The 16,797-nt window shown below is 51.0% G+C and overlaps 1 protein-coding gene across 1 annotated transcript in view; it reads left to right on the plus strand.

The window, feature by feature from the left end:
- The window catches only part of Cfap46 (cilia and flagella associated protein 46), a 101,822-nt gene that overhangs the window by 23,333 nt on the left and 61,692 nt on the right, over positions 1-16,797 (plus strand). Inside the window, exons 10-18 of the mRNA XM_041666876.1 lie at positions 5,386-5,484; positions 6,051-6,241; positions 9,925-10,153; positions 10,389-10,509; positions 12,161-12,284; positions 12,882-13,012; positions 13,744-13,868; positions 14,986-15,119; positions 16,117-16,329. Coding sequence (XP_041522810.1) covers positions 5,386-5,484; positions 6,051-6,241; positions 9,925-10,153; positions 10,389-10,509; positions 12,161-12,284; positions 12,882-13,012; positions 13,744-13,868; positions 14,986-15,119; positions 16,117-16,329 — 1,367 coding nt within the window. The remainder of the gene's footprint in view (positions 1-5,385; positions 5,485-6,050; positions 6,242-9,924; positions 10,154-10,388; positions 10,510-12,160; positions 12,285-12,881; positions 13,013-13,743; positions 13,869-14,985; positions 15,120-16,116; positions 16,330-16,797) is intronic.

Below are 16,797 nucleotides of genomic sequence, written 5' to 3' on the forward strand. Positions count from 1 at the left end.
AAGGAACTGTCACTGTTAATTTTTTTTTATGCTTATGACAATATTGCCATCCAAGGGAAATTTAGGACACACACAGTGGTGAAAGCAGGCTTTGGGATGGTGGCCCCTGTAACTTCCGAAGCTGCCTGAGGCATTTCCAGAGTGGAGAGTGCTCTTCTTACACATGCTGTCGCCTTCAGGAATGAGGTTGGATGATGGCGGGCTGGATAACCTGGTCCCTGTCTTGACCACTGCTTCCTGACATCTCCATTGAGGACTTGCTCTCTGCTCGGTCCTGGTGGCCTGTAAAGGTGATCTTTGGATATTTGTCAACTAAATAAAGCCACGGGGCTGGAGCAGACAGTCAGGGGCAGTTCACATTGCGAAAGGGAAAACGGGGGTGCAGATGGGGTGGCAATACAGGATTGCTTTAAAAGGAAATAAGATGCCATCTGGACTTTGATCATCAGGCAACCCTTGGATAGGATTTTCCAATGGGGTGAGGAGAAAGCAGTTGAGGCTGGGGACACATGGAGTGTGGAAGGAGCATATGATAGGTTTATTTTTCAGCACTTAACCAAAGTCTTTTGTGGTCCATTTTCCTTTTCTTGGTGTCTATGACACCAGCACCCAAACCCAGCATTGCCCCTTCTTCACCAAACACTGGCTTCCTTCTCTCTCTGAATCCTGGGTTTTGTCTATAAGGAGGCAGTGCTAACAGGGCACGTCTCAAAATGACATCTGCTCTTGGTGAGGGAAGAGGTGTGGAGACAGGTCCAGCTCGCCAGCTAGGCCTGCAAGGGCTCTACCCACAGAGCACTGCCCAGTCACAGACCTCTCATCTCCTCTGCCACAGCTACTGCCCATCCACCTCTCTGCCACCTGCTGGAGCAGGCCCCAGCTAACATTCCAAGGAGGCCGCTGGGCTTCCCGGCTCTTCCTTCCCTAACTGAAGCTGTGGTCTGTGTGCTAATGCACCTTGGCTCTGGGTATCTCTAACCTTCTCCTCCTATTCTGTCTGAGGCCTCCACCTCCATATGTCCAAGTGTGTCATTCTTATTCATGTATACTTGAGAGAAAGAAATTCATTTTTAGTTAAGGATTCTATAGGCAACTGTAAAATAGTATGTTTGTGTCAGTAAGTTTTCCAACCTTTTACCTTTTTTTTGGGGGGGGGGGTGTTCAAGACAGGGTTTCTCTGTAGCTTTGGAGCTTGTCCTGGAACTAGCTCTTGTAGACCAGGCTGGCCTCGACCTCACAGAGATCCGCCTGCCTCTGCCTCCCAAGTGCTAGGATTAAAGGTATGCGCCACCACCACCCTTTCCAACCTTTTACATCGTGTTTGATGTTTGCTTTGTGTTTACTTCCTGTGAGAAAAATCTCCATTCTTCACTTGTGAGATTGGATGTCTCAGTCTGGCCAAGAATATCTCTCATTTGTTATGTTCCTTGGTGTGAGTTCAGGGAAGACAGGTCATCCTTTGCCGGTGGAGTCTCCGGGGTCTTCCTGAGAAGCACGCTGCATTGTGTGGTCATTGTCCACCTTCCCTGCTGGGATGCAGCCTTCCTGAGATGGGGACATGCCTGCTTTACTCCCCACTACACCCCACCTCCTGCTATAGAAGCTGGTGCCTAAGAGCTCCTCAGGAAATGTCTCCATCTTGCTGAAGATGGCCAGATTCAGGCCTGCAGGAAACTATGGCTGAGAGTCAAAGAACCAGGCCACTACCAGGCTCAGTACAGAGACACCCCTAGGAGGAAGAATCCCTGAGCCCAAACATCTGGCACTTTGGCAAAAATGAAAGCAAAAACCCAATTCTATGCGACTGTCCAGAAATAAGCGAGCCTTTTGCCATGTGAAGCATTGCAGGGAGACGATGACGGAGTCTACCTTGTGGCCCAGGCAGCAGAGATGCAAGAACATTGTCTTTGAGTCGGAAGTAGCTAAAAACCAAGCAACATAGAAGAAACTGCAAGCTTCAAGACCCTGGAGAGCAAGCAGATAATGAGGGAAAGTTCTGTGCCATTTAACCATCTCAGGAACCTCAGGAGAAGCCTAGGGCAGGAACCTGTGGGAGGGGGTGTAGTGGGGTGCAGTGGGGAGAGAGCAGCTACAGGTCACAGGAGCAGGGGCGTCAGGCACACAGGAAAGCCGCCCTGACCCCTTAGCTGAGCGCTGAGGAGCACATTCAGCAGCAGCTCTCATGTTGGGGAAGCAGTTTACCTGCAGATGACGACAGCAGAGCTCTCTGCAGACAGCCTGGGTACAGGTCCTGTCCTCTTCAGCCAGAGACCAAACTCTGGATTCTCAGGTTGAGTGCCCAGAAGTGTGGTGAAGGGCCATCCCTTCTCTGCTGCGTTCTGGTTGTGTGTAACAAAACTTAAGGTCAGGAATAAAGAACTGAGTTATGATGAGATAAATTTAGGTGTAAACTCACAATGGCTGTGACTATTTGCACAAACAAGGTCAAGCCAGACAAAAGTCCCCATGGTGGAGGGGGTTGCTATGTCCCACTCTAGCTGGGGAATTATTGGCAGTTGATACCTGTTGGCAGGAGAGTAAGTGTTCTTCAAGGATGCAATCCCCAAGGAGGTAACTCAAACTCTAGTAGATTATCCTGGACCCATGCTCATTCTAGAGAACTAAGTAGACTCAGTGCATGAGAAAGAGAGAGAGAGAGAGAGAGAGAGAGAGAGAGAGAGAGAGAGAGAGAGAAAGGAGGAAAGAGTAGTGAGAGGAATATGGAAAAAGCTGGAGTAAGGCAAAGGGAGGCAGATCAAAATACGTTATGTGAATTGTGAAGTACCCAAACATTAAAGAAATCTACATTATCCAACAAGGTAGAATCGACAGTCTGTGGGACCTGATAAAAATTACCAGACATGCAAAGAGAGGAGAAAAAATGACCCATGAAAAAATGAGAGAGAAAAGCAATCAAAATCAACCACTAAATGATATAAATAGCACTATCGGTTGGCACGAGTGCTATTAACTCTATTATAATTTATCCCAGATGTTTAGAAAGGTGCTGAGAATCTCTGAGGACAGAAGAAGGGAGGGGAAGGAAGGAGAGGAGGAGAAAGGAAAGGGGAGGGAAAAGGAGGGGAAAGAAGAGGGGAGAGGAGAGGAAGAGAGAAGAGAAGGGAGAAGACAAGATGGGAAGGGAGAGGAGGAGGGGGTAAAGGAGAGGAGGGGAAGGGGAAGGGAAGTGAGGGGAGAGAAGAGAAGGAGAGGGGAGAGGAGAGAAGAGAAGAGGAGAGGAGAGGAGAGGAGAGGAAAGGAAAGGAGAAGAGAAGAGAGGAGAAGAGAAAAAAAGAGAAGAGAAGAGAAAGATACTGGAAGACATAATGATCCAAATGCTACAGTTGGCAACCTTGAAGAAGGAGGATTAAGGTATGTTAGGTATCTAGAAAGTGCAATTAGGGGTGGCATCAGCCTGCTTGCTGGAGACAGTAAAAGCAAAAGACAAGGATGGTCATTAAGATCCTAATGTCTAGTCAACAGACTTCCAGCTGTGGGATTTCAAGACTGCGATGGGGTCTTCACACAAGGCTCACTCAAAGAACTCTGCAGTGGTCACAGTGATGGCAGGGACAGGGCTTCTGTCACACCCATCCACAAGGGCAGGGCGCCTCATACCAAAACCAGGAGTTTTTGCTGCTCAATTATAGTTGCTAAATTTTATAGATGTTGTAAGGTAGTTTGTTATTTAAAAATTTAAGCCAGGATCTCACAGACTCCCCACTTCAACATTACATTTGTTCTTAGCTGCCCTCCAAAACTTGATGGCTTAGACCCTATTGCTGAAGATACCACAAGCTTTAGACATAGAATTTAAAGAAGTCAAGCCAGTATGTGGAAGCTTCATTCCTATTCAGAACTCTGGCTTTCAGAGTACTAATTCTAAACACACTACCAAGGGAGAAAAGTTGCCATTAGTCTTGCATGATTGTGAATCAGCAACTTCAAGCCGAACAAGACGTGCCCATGGTACAATAGTGGCACAAATGTTATAGGGAAAACCAACCACTTTCTGACTGCCGTGTCCACTCCACATGGCAGAACTCACGTCTGGCACTGCTAGCATGGCCCAGAATCCAAGGTTATCCAAAGCGAGGCAGGTTTCAGGCTCCAGAGAGAACCTAGTGTTGCTGTTCTACTGTAAGGGCATCGCAATAGACCGACTCCTGAAGACCTGTCATATTCATAGGTCAGCGCATCGCTCAGTCGTGAGAGAAGTTCTGTATGGTATAAAATGAACCCAGAGTCCCACAAATGATCAACATACAGAAAACAAAACATTGCAGCGTGCTCAGCCCTAAATGTATTGTACCCCACCTCCCAAAACTCAGGATTGTCGCAGAAGCGAGGGTGGAAAGAGTCTAAGAGCCAGACACAATGAAAGAGTCTCATGGGCTGTTGCACACATGAGCCAACTGTGGCTGTGACAGCAGGCACAGGACCCGTAGAAGATCAAGCCAACCCAAATCCCAGCATGCAGTGAGGAGGTCAGAAAGATTCCACACCTAGCTGAGAAACTATTGGCGATCAATGGCTGCTAAGAGAAGGAGGGATGCCACCCCCGAGAGGTTACCCAAGCTCTGGTAGATGGCTCTACACCAACGTACATGCTGACAGCAATAAGTGGGCTCTGTAGTTTTTTTTTTTTTTAAGTCAACACGGAATTTGGAGGGAGTAGAGGTGGTGCTGATGGAAGAGGCGTTAGAGGGGAGTGCATGGGAGTGAGTTTGGTTCAACCACATTGTATGCACTTATGAAGTTCTCAATAAAAAAGGCAAAAGAATTTAAACCAGAGGCTAAGGAGACGACTTGGTGTGTAAAAGGTGCCTGCCACCAAGCCTGAGCACCTGAGTTTGATCCTTAAAAATCCACATTGTGAAAGGAGAGAGCTAACTCTTGCGTGCTGCCCTCTGACTTCCATACTCATGCAATACATTTACATGATCATTGTTTGAAAAAATCTAGGCCAGGTGTGGTGATTTACTTCCATTGTCCTAACACTCAGGAAGGTGAGGTAGGGCTGGCGTGAGTTCAAAGCCTTCCTGAGCTATGTAGAGTGAGTTCCAGGAGTCTTGGCTATCCTGTGAGACCCTGCATTTTAGAAAAGAGAAAACGAAAAACTAAAGACAAATTCAAGGCCATCTAAAATCAGTGAGGGTTTTCCTCCCTCCTGTTAAAAGGTTTCAGAAGTCTCTCTCCCTTTGTGTCTTTCGAGACACATTAGGTTTTTGTCCCCGTGACTTTGCACTGCTCTCTGATTGTCCGTTTTCTGGTTCCTGTTTCTTCTGGGAGTGGAAGGCATTTGAAGGGTCTTTAGGGCTGATGAATGTGGCTTGATTGCCACCATTTGTGTCTTTGTGCTCCAAGTTCCACCTGCATCCACAGGATCCTGGCAAGCTGCTCGAAATCGAAGGCCTGGAGTGTGAACTGGAAGCTTTGAGACTGGAGAGTAGAGTTAAAATGTACTTTCGAGGAGCCGTTGAGGTAAAGCCCAAGTCAGAGTTCCCCTGGAGCCAGGATCCCTGGGGTCAGGCTAGCATTGCAAGCACTGGTGCAGCCTGACAGTGAGGTGCCTGGATGTAGGGAGCCGGGGACCATGGGGGATACGACTGAGAACAGGATCAGTGTGGGGCTTGAGGAAGGCTCAGAAATGGTGAGTGTGTTCCCCGGGCTCTGAAATCCCAGCCTGGAGCATTTCTTCTGGGAAGGACCCATAACACAAACCAGGGGTGATTCATCTCAGGTGGTGAATGAAAGAGGCAGCCCTAGTGAGGAGACGGCGATAAGAAACAGTGGGCTCTGACTCCACTTGTGCAAGAAACACGATGAACCACAGCTGTGTCTAAGCCCTTCATAAAGTGCCCACTTCAGAATAGGAAGGATCACTGTGGCATCCTCAGAGGGACCGGGGCCCTGGTCTGATGACCCTGCTAATCTGCCACCTACCCTGACTGCCATCCCCAGCACTGGCTTTTCCAGATGGCCACCATAACTAGTTTCCCACCCTCGCCTCCCAGCCCTCAGCCAGCCACTCAATATGCCCCCTACAGGAACTGCTGAATATCATCAAGAGACTGGACATCACGCTGCAGCGGGCCATCCGTTTGGGTGACTCCAAGCTCATCCACGTGCTGTGTACCGCACAGTGGAACACCTGCCTGCCCCTGCTGCAGCGCAACCTGAGGTTCTACCTCCGGAAGCCACTGACCACCATCGCTGAGATCCTGGAAAAGATTGATAGGTGGGCACCATTTCTCCTGTTCTCCCTAGGGTCGGCCTCTCAGTAGGGGAGAACTGGGAGAGTCCAGGGTGTGAGTGCCCTGTTCTTGGCATCACTTGCGGGACGCACAGGTACAAGAGCCCGGCTTCCTCCTCTTGTGCCTTTCAGTCACCCAGGCAACACAGATCAAGAATCCTCATGGTATAAACAGTCCTCATCCTGTCTACCTGTCAGCGGAGGGCGGTGGTGATTATCTGGAGGGAGACTTGGAAATGTAACCTCAGTAGCCATTGTGGGCATGTTGTGGATGGCCTAGCATCATAATCCGAAGACTCCTTCTAAGTGCACCGCCCTTAGCTTGCAGCACACTGCAGGTCCCCTGCCATTTCATGTCCTCACAAACACTTAGCTTGATTCATCCCTTGGCTTCGGCTGTGATGTGGACGTGCGCTTATATTCAACAGGAGATCCTTTTTATTTCCCTGGGTGGGCAACAGTCTTTTCTGTGCTGTTGACATTTGCCTGTCCGTTTTGGTGACCTGCCTACTCAGACCTTACGTCCCTGCCAGTTTAACATCAAGGCCATGCTGACTTCATGTGCTGATTTGTAAGGTACCTTTCTAAAATCGCTTTCCAGAGGAGTCGATACACCTGTTTGTCATGTTTGCCATCACCATGAGGGAAGTCGTCCAGGTCCAGGGTGTGCTTGTCTGATTGCCACTATCCTGAGAAGGCCTTCAGTCTGAGACAGTCCCCGAGTCTGGACTGAAATGAGTGAGCCCGTTCCCAGAGCACTGTGTCGCCATGCTTGAGTGGTCACGTGGCTCATGATCTGCATCCTGCTTTTGGCCAGTTGTAAAGATCTCAGGGAGGGGAGCACCACACGTCCTAGCAGGGTGTGATACCATCGCCTTCTCTCTGCTCTGGTAGATGCAGTCTCCATTAAGGCTGAGTGTGTGCCTAGCTTGGCATTCTGTGTGGTTTGATGCAGACTGTGACATGCCTGCTTCCTGTGCCCCCTGTTGCACAGCTTGGTCTACTAGAGCTTGCCTTGAGGTGAGCAGCCTGGGCCCTCACCAGAAGGCTGTCTTCATTCTGCCACTGCTCTGTCCCCAGGAGCTAGCTGAAAAGTCGAGAATTCCCTCTCCCTTCTGTTGGCCTCCTCGCTTTTATGTGTCTCTTAGGAGATTGGGGGGGCTCCTCCAAGATCATAACTGGGCTCCCTTTACCTAAGAGAGCCTGTATGAAGCACTCAGTTCCCATGATCCCTCTCTCCACTCATAGAGATGCCAGCCTTATACCACCATGGTGCCACCCCACAGCTAATCTGTGCCCATTGCTGGTCATCTTTTAATTCTGGGAAAACCATAGCCTTTTCTGTTCACCTCATCTTTGCGGCTTCCTGGAACATCTCCTTCTTCCAAAGAGCAGAGCTCTCCAGCTGGGGGGGGGGGCACCCATCCTGAAGCACAGGGTATGGCCGATGGATACCCTCAGCCCCGCTGAACAGATCCCACCCCATCTTAGTTTCAGAAACTGTTGCTTGTTACTGGATGCAGGGCTGGCAGACACACTGGTCTTTAAACACCTTGCAGGGGTTTTCCTTCCGGCCTCCGCCATCTCTGATGGACAGTCCAGGGCAGTGTGACTCTCTGTGCACTGTTCCCCCCTATATTTTCAGCATGTTGATTATAATATTCCTGAGAGCCTTTAAAATTTTTAATATAATTCCAGTATGCTAAATGACACTTTTATAAGATTTGGGGAGTTATGAGCTATTGTTTCTTTAGATACATTCCTCTTTCTGGGATTCTAGCTATATGCATGCAGAATGTGCTGTGTTCCTCATGGCTCCTGGACACTGCTTGGTGTTTTAACCTTTTTGATCTCCATTCCTCTGATCAGACCATTTCTGCTCCCAGGCTTGTGAGCTTGCTGGCTGCCCACTCTGCCATCATACTAGTCTAGAATGGCCCTTCTTTCACTCACTATGGATTTTGGGTCTGGTATCGACTTTTTCCCACTGTTTTGCTTTTTTTTTTTTTTTGTGAGCAGGCTCATGATCTGTATATTGTGATATCTACTTTAAAAGATTTATCTGCAAAACCCAACAGCTGGTCCATCTGCGTCCTGACCCTGTGTTAGAGTCTTCCATCTCCTGGCACAACTAATGGACTCTATGTTAAGCATTGCAGATGGTATCCTATGGATTCTTTGCATTTTTGTTTGTTTAAAACAGAGTCCTACATAGCTAGTAGACAACGAGGCCCTGACTAGCTCTGAGTTGACCTCCAGTTTGCAATGATCCTCCTGCCTCTGCTTCCCAAGTACTGTGAAAGCACCACCATGGTTGTTGCCATTTTAAAAGAAGTGTTGTTTCAGTTTTGGTGGGCAGTTTAATGTTGGCTGGTGCTCTTAAAATCACACTGACTGGTCCACCTTGCTCTAGCGTATCTCTGGGCGACCAGGTGTTTCCCATGCCCATCCCAGAGAGAATTTGCCTGCGACACAGGCTCTGTTCAGGCTGAGCTTTGTATCTTGCTGCGGGCAGAGGGACAGAGATCCCTGCCATTCAGCAAACCCATGCTCTGCCTACCGTCTGCTCAGAGGACACTGTGCCCAGCTGCTCTGCCTCTCAGGAGCCCATGGCTACCTCCTTCCTGAGTTTTCTTCCACGGGACCTCGATTTCATGCTTTCCAGGATCAGTGCCTAGAAACAGCTGCCCTCTTGTTAGATCACTTTTCAGATGCTGTGGGTGACTGGGTAACTGTCTTCTGGAAGCAGAAGCAACTGTAGCCTCAGGCCAGCTCTCTGACTTGTTTTCAGGTTGAGAACTCTGGTTTTACATCTGTTGGTTGTGATTTTCATTTCTGGCCCCCTGTGGGCTTCTCTTTATGACTCCTGCTGTCTGCTCCTGGCAAATTTCATGTGGGCCCCTCTTCCCCCATCCACACTAGGCACCGTGGCGCACCAGATCCCTGCTCCTTTGGGGAGCAGAACTCCAACACCTGTTAACCACAGACTCTCTCAGCTTCTCTGTACAGGTTCATAGTATTTCTATTACCCCTGAGGTCATGGGAATGTTACTATCACTTTTCTTTCTCCATTTTAGTAGAAAAACCAATAAGCCCATGCCCTAGCAGTCCATAGGTGGTTAGCTCTGTGTCCTGTGGTGGTGGTTAAGGTGGCCCCCTCCATCACCACTGTCCAAAGCTTTTACTCAGGTGTAGGGGCTTCTCTAACCCTGGCTGAGTTCCCACCAGAATGTGGCTAAGCCTCCTGGGCAAGCGTCCCGTGTATCTGTAAGAGTAAAGACAATGGACCGCAGCACCGACACCAAGCATGTTCCAAGAGACAGAGGTTCTTCACGGTAGACAGCAGGGCGACAGTGACATCTGGGTGGCCATGGGAAAGCTGAGCCTGCCCTTGTGCTCTTGTCACTGTAGGGAACACTACACTAACCTTTCCTCTGCTTCTTCTCAGCCTGGGCCCAAGGCTCAGGAGCACAACTCCAGCGGCCTATACCAACCGCTGCGGATTTTCTCTACCTTTGTGAGGTTTCTAGAAAAGACAGGAAGGAGGCTGGAAAGCAGGGCTCTGGGGCAGCTATGTCAGTCCATGCCTCTTGCTGGTGACTGGACATAAGGCCCCCAGGCATGCCAGCAGCCCACCATAGCCTCCTCACATGTGCTGTTATCTCTAGTCTCATGATCCTGATGCGCTGCCAAGTCCACATGGAGCTGGCGTATATCGACCAGGACGAGGACCGGCTGGAGCCCGCCATTGATCACCTGCAGAAGGCCATGCGTCTGGACAGCCTGGGCCTCTACGAGGACAAAGTGAAGGTCGCTTACAAACGGCTACAGCTGTGTACCATGCTGTACCAGTCCCCAGACCGTCCTGAGGACAAAGCCACCATGGCCATTGAACAGGTGCAGACCCAAACCATTGTGGGGCCAGCCTGCAAAGGAGGAGACTAAGGGGAAACCCTTAGTGGCCATGCACACCCACGCATGAGGCCCAGGCTTAGCTACGCGAGGTCTGTCTGGCATCCTGAAGACCTGTGGGAGTTCTGTTGCCTGAGTGTGGAACCATAAGTTACCTTAAGAGTCTCAGCTGTCCCTGGAGAGGGACTACCTCACATTGTGTCCATCATCCTGTCTGCAGGCAAAGAAAGCCACCATGAAAGACAGTGCCCGGAAGAAGCGTGCACTCCTGGTGAACGCAGGCCTGGCCCTCGCCCCTGACACCTTCCAGATTGTGCTGGACAGCGAGAATGAGGCCAAAGGTTAAGTGCTGCCCTTGACCTCGCTGCCCTTGACCTTGTGACACACTGCATTGGCCTCTGGAAGCACTAGAGAAGGATTGTGTCTACACGTAGCAGAGGACCACCGTCAGAAATTAACTTCTCTGTTCTAGATGCTGGACATCAGTGATAGGGATGCAGTGGGCTGCTCTCTTTCAGAGCCATCTCCCCTGGCTTGTGGATACTCGTCTTTGCCTTACGTCCTCACTGTCTGTCCTATACATCGACCTCAATGTCCTCTTTGCACAAGGACTCAGTCACCCTGTGAACAGAGCCTCCTGGTGGTTTCCTCAGCCTTATCATTTATTCAGACCCCATCTCTTGAAAATGAGGCTGTGTTTTGGAATCCCAAGGGCAGGGCTTGAAAGCAGCCTGTCTGGGTACACAATTCAGCCCACAGTGCCATTTGAGGAACAAAGGCAGCAGCTCTGGGGATGCTCTTTGTATCAAAACCGAGTATATTTCACTGACCTGCTTACCTGGGCCACCTACTTTGTCCCCAGGGTAGAAACAGGATTGTACTATACCCTAGTCGCAGCTGCTGAGCCCAGCTCTCAGGGTCCAACCAGCAACTCTGGCTAGATTGGTAACGCCTCTGTCGCTGGAGCCGCAGACAGGTCTTGGTTGGTGGGGGCACTCTCCTGGATCTCCCTCCAGCACAGCTCTGACAGAAAGCGTTATAGGGACGGGAGCCTTGGAGATGACCGTTTGAAGTTCAGTTGGCTGTAGCCCATGTTGTGGGTCCAAGACAAGGGGCAAGAAAGGGAGGGCGGAGTCATGGCCCTGGGCTGGGATCAATGAAGTCTCTGGAAAAACAGCCCTGCTGGCCCAGGAGCTGTCTGTCTTACTCCACCGCTTCCTTTAGACTTTTCACAACTCTGGCTTTGTTTTGCCCCTCATGAGTCTGAGAATGAGAAGCTGGAGGTCTGTTGACATTACATGGGTGGGCCCATCCTACTTGGTTGGTTCATTTCATTAGATGAATATAAACAGCCAAGAGTCTGCATTTTTACCAGACGACAGAGTGCCAAGCTGGCACCTGAGGGCTTATCAAGGCAAGGGGTGGTTTCAGGGGGGAGGGGACCCCAGCAAGTGAACACCTATGTTATATATGGAAGCACTGAGGAGGTAGGAGATCACCTGAGAGGAGACACACTCTCCCAAAGCCCCAGTTTCCACCTGGTGTCTCCTGTGGCTGGCTCTGCACTGGACAGCTGGTTCTCACTGGGAAGCTGAGCTCTGGGTGGGTGCTCATCTTAGATTTGGAAAAGGGGCAGTGATTCAGAACCTCCACATCAAGCAGACATGACTGCTGAGTTTGTGAGTGAATAGTGGGTGCTGCCTGAGAGGCCAGGGTGTGTGGGGCAGGTCAGAGGCTTGATGTTTCTGAGTGAACTTAGACTGTCTCGGAGGACTGGAGGCTCTACTCACTCCATAGTAGCTCAGTGTCCTTGCTGGTCCAAAAGCACTAAAGATGCTTTTAGTGATGATGATGGGGCCTCTTTATACCCCTAGAATGAGCTCAGCTGTCCAAACCTCATTCCTGACTTTGATCCCATTTGTCTGGGTCAGCATTGCTATCGCACGCCCAACCCTGGCCCACCTCCTCAGCTCGGATGTTTCCTGCTTTCAGTTTCCACAGGGAAAAACAGGGGTCGCTTCACCTACCTCTGCGCGAAAGCGCGACACCACATCCTCAGTGTGGACAAAGCTGCTGGGCACCTGAGGCGTCTGGGAAATGAGAATGACAAAGAGAGGTGAGCCAAGGAGGAGAGATAAGGTAGGTCTGTCAGCTGATGCCTTCATCCAGGCACTGACTCCGTGGCTACCTGGGACCCTGTGAGAGGGGACAAGTCACGTAGCTCCATGGGCAGCCTCTGTGCTGAGGACATGGCTTTTTCCTGTGGAACAACTGGGCCACTTATTAGGGCATTCTGGCCAAGGCAACCACAGGAGTCCCCAACCTACGGATACCCATCCACACCACACGCAGGAAACGACTCTGTGGGGACATTTCTCGTTAAGTGACCAGAAGTGTCACTGGCACTGGGGAAAGGCCAGCAAGAGAGCTGCATATGACTTTGGGGACAGTCGTAGCTCTGACCTCTGGGCCTTGACCCAACGAATTGTTCTAGCTCTGACCCCTGAGTTATGACCCCTGCATGACCCCACTGTCCAGGATGGTCTTCCCATTCATACCCTCAGCCAACTGCACTTCCGTGTCTCATTCAGTACTTGGCACCTGCTTGCCGTAGGGTGGCTTTCCCCCCCCCCTCCCGCCCCCGGAACCATCCCTCCAGTTGTTCCTAACTTCACCTGTGCTTCCTTTCCACCGCCTGGATCCTGATGCGCAGAATTGTGATTTGGGCCGAGCTGGCTAAAGTGGCCTGGAAGCAAGACGTGTGTGACGTGTGTCGCACAGCAACCCGCTTCTGCCTTCTGTATGACAATGTCAAGTCAAGGAAGTCCACAAAGCTAAAGCGAGGTGTGCATCCCTACCCTGTGTCCCCTCGGCTTGTGGGCAGGCTGAGCTTCAGGGCGTCACGAACCTCTGGTGACTGTGGCAGCCACGGCACCTCTGCACCAACAGAGCCCACCACGGGACAGCCAGCAAAGGGCGCAACCCGGAGCCAATGGCCACTTCCTGGAAGGATGCTGGCCATGGGTTTGGGTTTGGAAGGGCCTTTTCACAGATAGCAGCATCTCTGAGTACATATTGGGTCTGGCCTCTGTGTCTGCAGACTCCACATCCACAAGGTCAGCCACGAAAGTCTGAGAGTATCGGCAACAAAAACAAGCATTTCTGCTGAGCATCCATAGCCTGCTTCCTGGCCCTTAGCCCCTGACCATTGCCCTTTAACAGTGAACCACACGATGCATAGATGGCAGTCAGTGTCACGGTCAACTACAGATGGTTTATAGTTCAAAGGGGGACTGTGTAGATCCCAAGTTTACTTGGCATCGTTTTATAGAAGGGAGTGTGCCTCAGTACCCTTGGGGGCAGGTCCCAGCAATACTGAGCAGCAGCTGGACTTAATACTGATCAATAGTAACAATGAGGGCTACAGGGTTATAGCAACCCATGCTGCCCTTCTTGAAGGGCTTGTCCCACCAAGAGCTGGACAGAGACTCGGGGAAGCAGGTTGGTGGGGGAGGAACTGCTGAGGTTTGGCTTGCTCAAAAAGGGCCTCTCTGTGCCTGCGGCTGTTTTCTCAGGGAGGAAGAAAAAAGGTGCCGAGGCCTCCCAGCACGACTGGGGACAGTCTGAGGTGGTCCTGCACAGAAATATGCCCGCTGATCTGCTGAGGAAGATCGCGGAGGTGGCCTTCCTCAGTGCTGAGGTGCGTCATGAAGGTCTTGGCTGTCGTAGCTGCCAGTGTGGATGTGGCCAGTAACACAACAGAGAGACTTGTCATACGGGCTCCCCTTGGCACACACATCCCTAAACAAGACTGTACTCTAGAGAGAGAGAGAGAATTAATTGATGTCTTAGAACAGTGCATGAGAAAAGTGTGAACTGAGATGCATTGTGCTGTGTGTTGGTGTAACTTTTCTTCATGGGAAATAATTTCTGAATTCTCTGGATGTGAAGTTATATCTGGGGATTGAACGTGGAGGTGACTTAGGAAGTCCCTGAAGGAGGTGTGATCTCCGCTAGTATGACTCTGTCGGCTCAGCCGAGACTTGGGCTGGATCCTGGTTCCCCAGGACCAATAGGCCTGCTCCTTTACAGATGGGGTACTGAGACCCAGGGCTGGACCTACCCAAAGCTAACCATGTGTATTGTGACCTAGATGTATCTAAAGCCCTTGATGTGAGCTCTCAGTCCCCACACCCGTGCCAGCATCAGAGGCAGCCTTGGCCATGTGTTTAACCCTCACCGTGGTACAGCATTTCCATCGCTTTTACCCAGTGGGTTCAAAGCAGAGGCTGGAGGCGCTCACCTGTTTATTCCATCAGAGTCTAGTGACACAGGGTGACCAAAGACAAGCCCTGCGCTCAGGGAGCAAATTGCCAGATGGCAGTGCCGAGAGCGGACATGCAAAGAGACCTGTGGCTGAGACTGACTAACTGGCCTGCCAGCTCGGGGCCGGCCTGACCCATGTGTCCTCCCACCCCATCTGCCTGCCAGGTGGGCTTTGCAGAGGCCTTTGGTGCTGCAGAGCAAGATTGGGAGGCTTCAGGGAGATGAGCAGTTAGCCGGTTGCTGTGGGAGAACACGAGGACTGTTCTGCCCGCTTGCCAGAGTGTGATGTGGCTGTGGGCTGTGCTCCTGAAGGAAGCCCTCCTCCCCTGGGGATGCACGAATTGGCAGGCTGTTGAGGCAGGTGGGGTGTGCAGGCCCCTCGTGCACTCTTTACTTGTGTTTGGCTTTTTCAGAAGCAGAATTTGCTGTGTGCTCCCCGAGTGCTGTGGTCTGCCTAGCTATGACTTCTGTGACCCTGTACTTCCTCACAGGCCACGGTCCACTTGCTGCGCTTAGAAGGTGTGGAGCTGAATGAGCAGGCCATCCCCCCTGAGGACTTGAGCCAACACCCAGCTGGCTATGTGCCTGAACCACCAGAGAGCAATCCCGAGTGGATCACGTACAGGTGGGTGAGAGTCCCAGCCACCCTGTAGACCAGTGGCTCTCAACCTATTGGTCACAATACCTTTGGGTTCACATACCAGATATCCTGCAGATCAGAGATTTACATGATATTTCGACATAGTAGCAAAAATTAGTTATGGAGTAGCAATGAAATAATTTTATGGCTGGAGGTCTCCACAACATGAGGAACTATACTAAAGGGTCCCAGCATTAGGAAGGTTGAGAGCCACTGCTCTGGACCACGGGTTGAAGAACTGCTTCATTTGCCCAGACCCAGTTGTGGGTGAAGCAGGATATACAAGTGAGAGCCTAGGCTGTTTGTAAGCCGTGGCTAAGAGTGGCTTGGACAAATCAAACAATTGTAAAACAAAATGAAAGAAGCATGCTGCAGAGACTTTAGCAACTCACTAAAATACCAGCTTGGCTCCTGACAGAAGGAAGTTTCCCAGCCTGGGCTGGTAGAAGAGAGTTGCTTTTACCACGAGCACTGTGCAGAGCGGCTACATTGCCCTGCTCTAGGTACCACCCGGCAGGCTATGTGTGCTGGGGGCAGGCACAGCTATAGATTGTCTTGGAGCCAGGGGGTGAAGGCCACCAAAGAAGTGAGAGAAGGCAACCTGGGAAAGGCCTTAGGCCAGCACCCCTCCTCAAATCAGGGAGCTCTTAGCAGGGCCTGTAAGACTCATAACATGGATGAGAGGTAGCTTGCCAGTATCTGGGTCGTAAGGAAGGACAGACGGGCATTTCCAGAGAATACGGCAAAGTCTAGCTAGGACTAGGTGTAATCAGGGACATTTGGGGGCAGCTGCATGAGGAGATCAGCACCAAGACAGTCTCTCTAGAGCCTGGATCTCTGGCCTATACAGACAGTCTGAAACACCCTCCAGACCTAGGTGGGGATGACACAGAGAGCCCAGGCTCACTTCCTCAGTGGTGTGTGGGATGGGGAAGGTAGAGTCCAGATATTGAGCTGACCGCTACATGGTGTGCTGTTGCAGAACCTGGATAGAAAGCCTGTCGCAGTATGCCATGAACAACTGGCTGCGGGCTGCAGAGATCGGGCAGGAGCTAGGGGAAGCCTGGATCGTGCAGAACGCCGTGGTCTATGTTTTAAACCACAATCGTCACCTCATCGTGGCTGGGAGGCAGAAGGAGCTGGTGGATTCCCTGTGTCACCTCCTGAACACCCTCAAGGCCACTGGCTATAAAGGGTGGGTGTTGCCACCACATCTGTTTATGTTAGGGAGTCACAGCTGTGGCGTCAGGCATGGCCATTGTGGGGGCAATGAGTTGAGAGACTGCTAGGCACAGGTAAGGTCTATGCATGGAGGAGACGCTCAGCCTGCACTGGGATGACCTGCTCACCATGACCCAGGGTATTCACAGCTGCCTCACTGCCCCCTGCTGGCTCTGCTCCAACACTGCCCTCTGAAGGCTCTGCTCCAAGCCTTTGCAAAGAGTTCAGCTGAGGGCCCAGGTACTCTGTGAAGTAGCTCAGCGGTCACCCCACCTTGGGCTGGAGGTGGGGAGAGGGTGAGATCTCATGACTGTGTGTTTCTTTTCCAGATGAATGAGAACTTAGATTAATGTTTCCCCAGAATAAATTAGAAGCCTGAATGCATCATGTTAGGTTGGGTTTGAGGCCAGCCTGGTCTACAAAGTGGGTTCCAGGGCAGCCA

This window comes from Microtus oregoni, unplaced genomic scaffold (genome assembly GCF_018167655.1).
Source record: "Microtus oregoni isolate MIOR12 unplaced genomic scaffold, Mior012 000016F_ref0000370, whole genome shotgun sequence".
Taxonomy (NCBI): Eukaryota; Metazoa; Chordata; class Mammalia; order Rodentia; family Cricetidae; genus Microtus; species Microtus oregoni.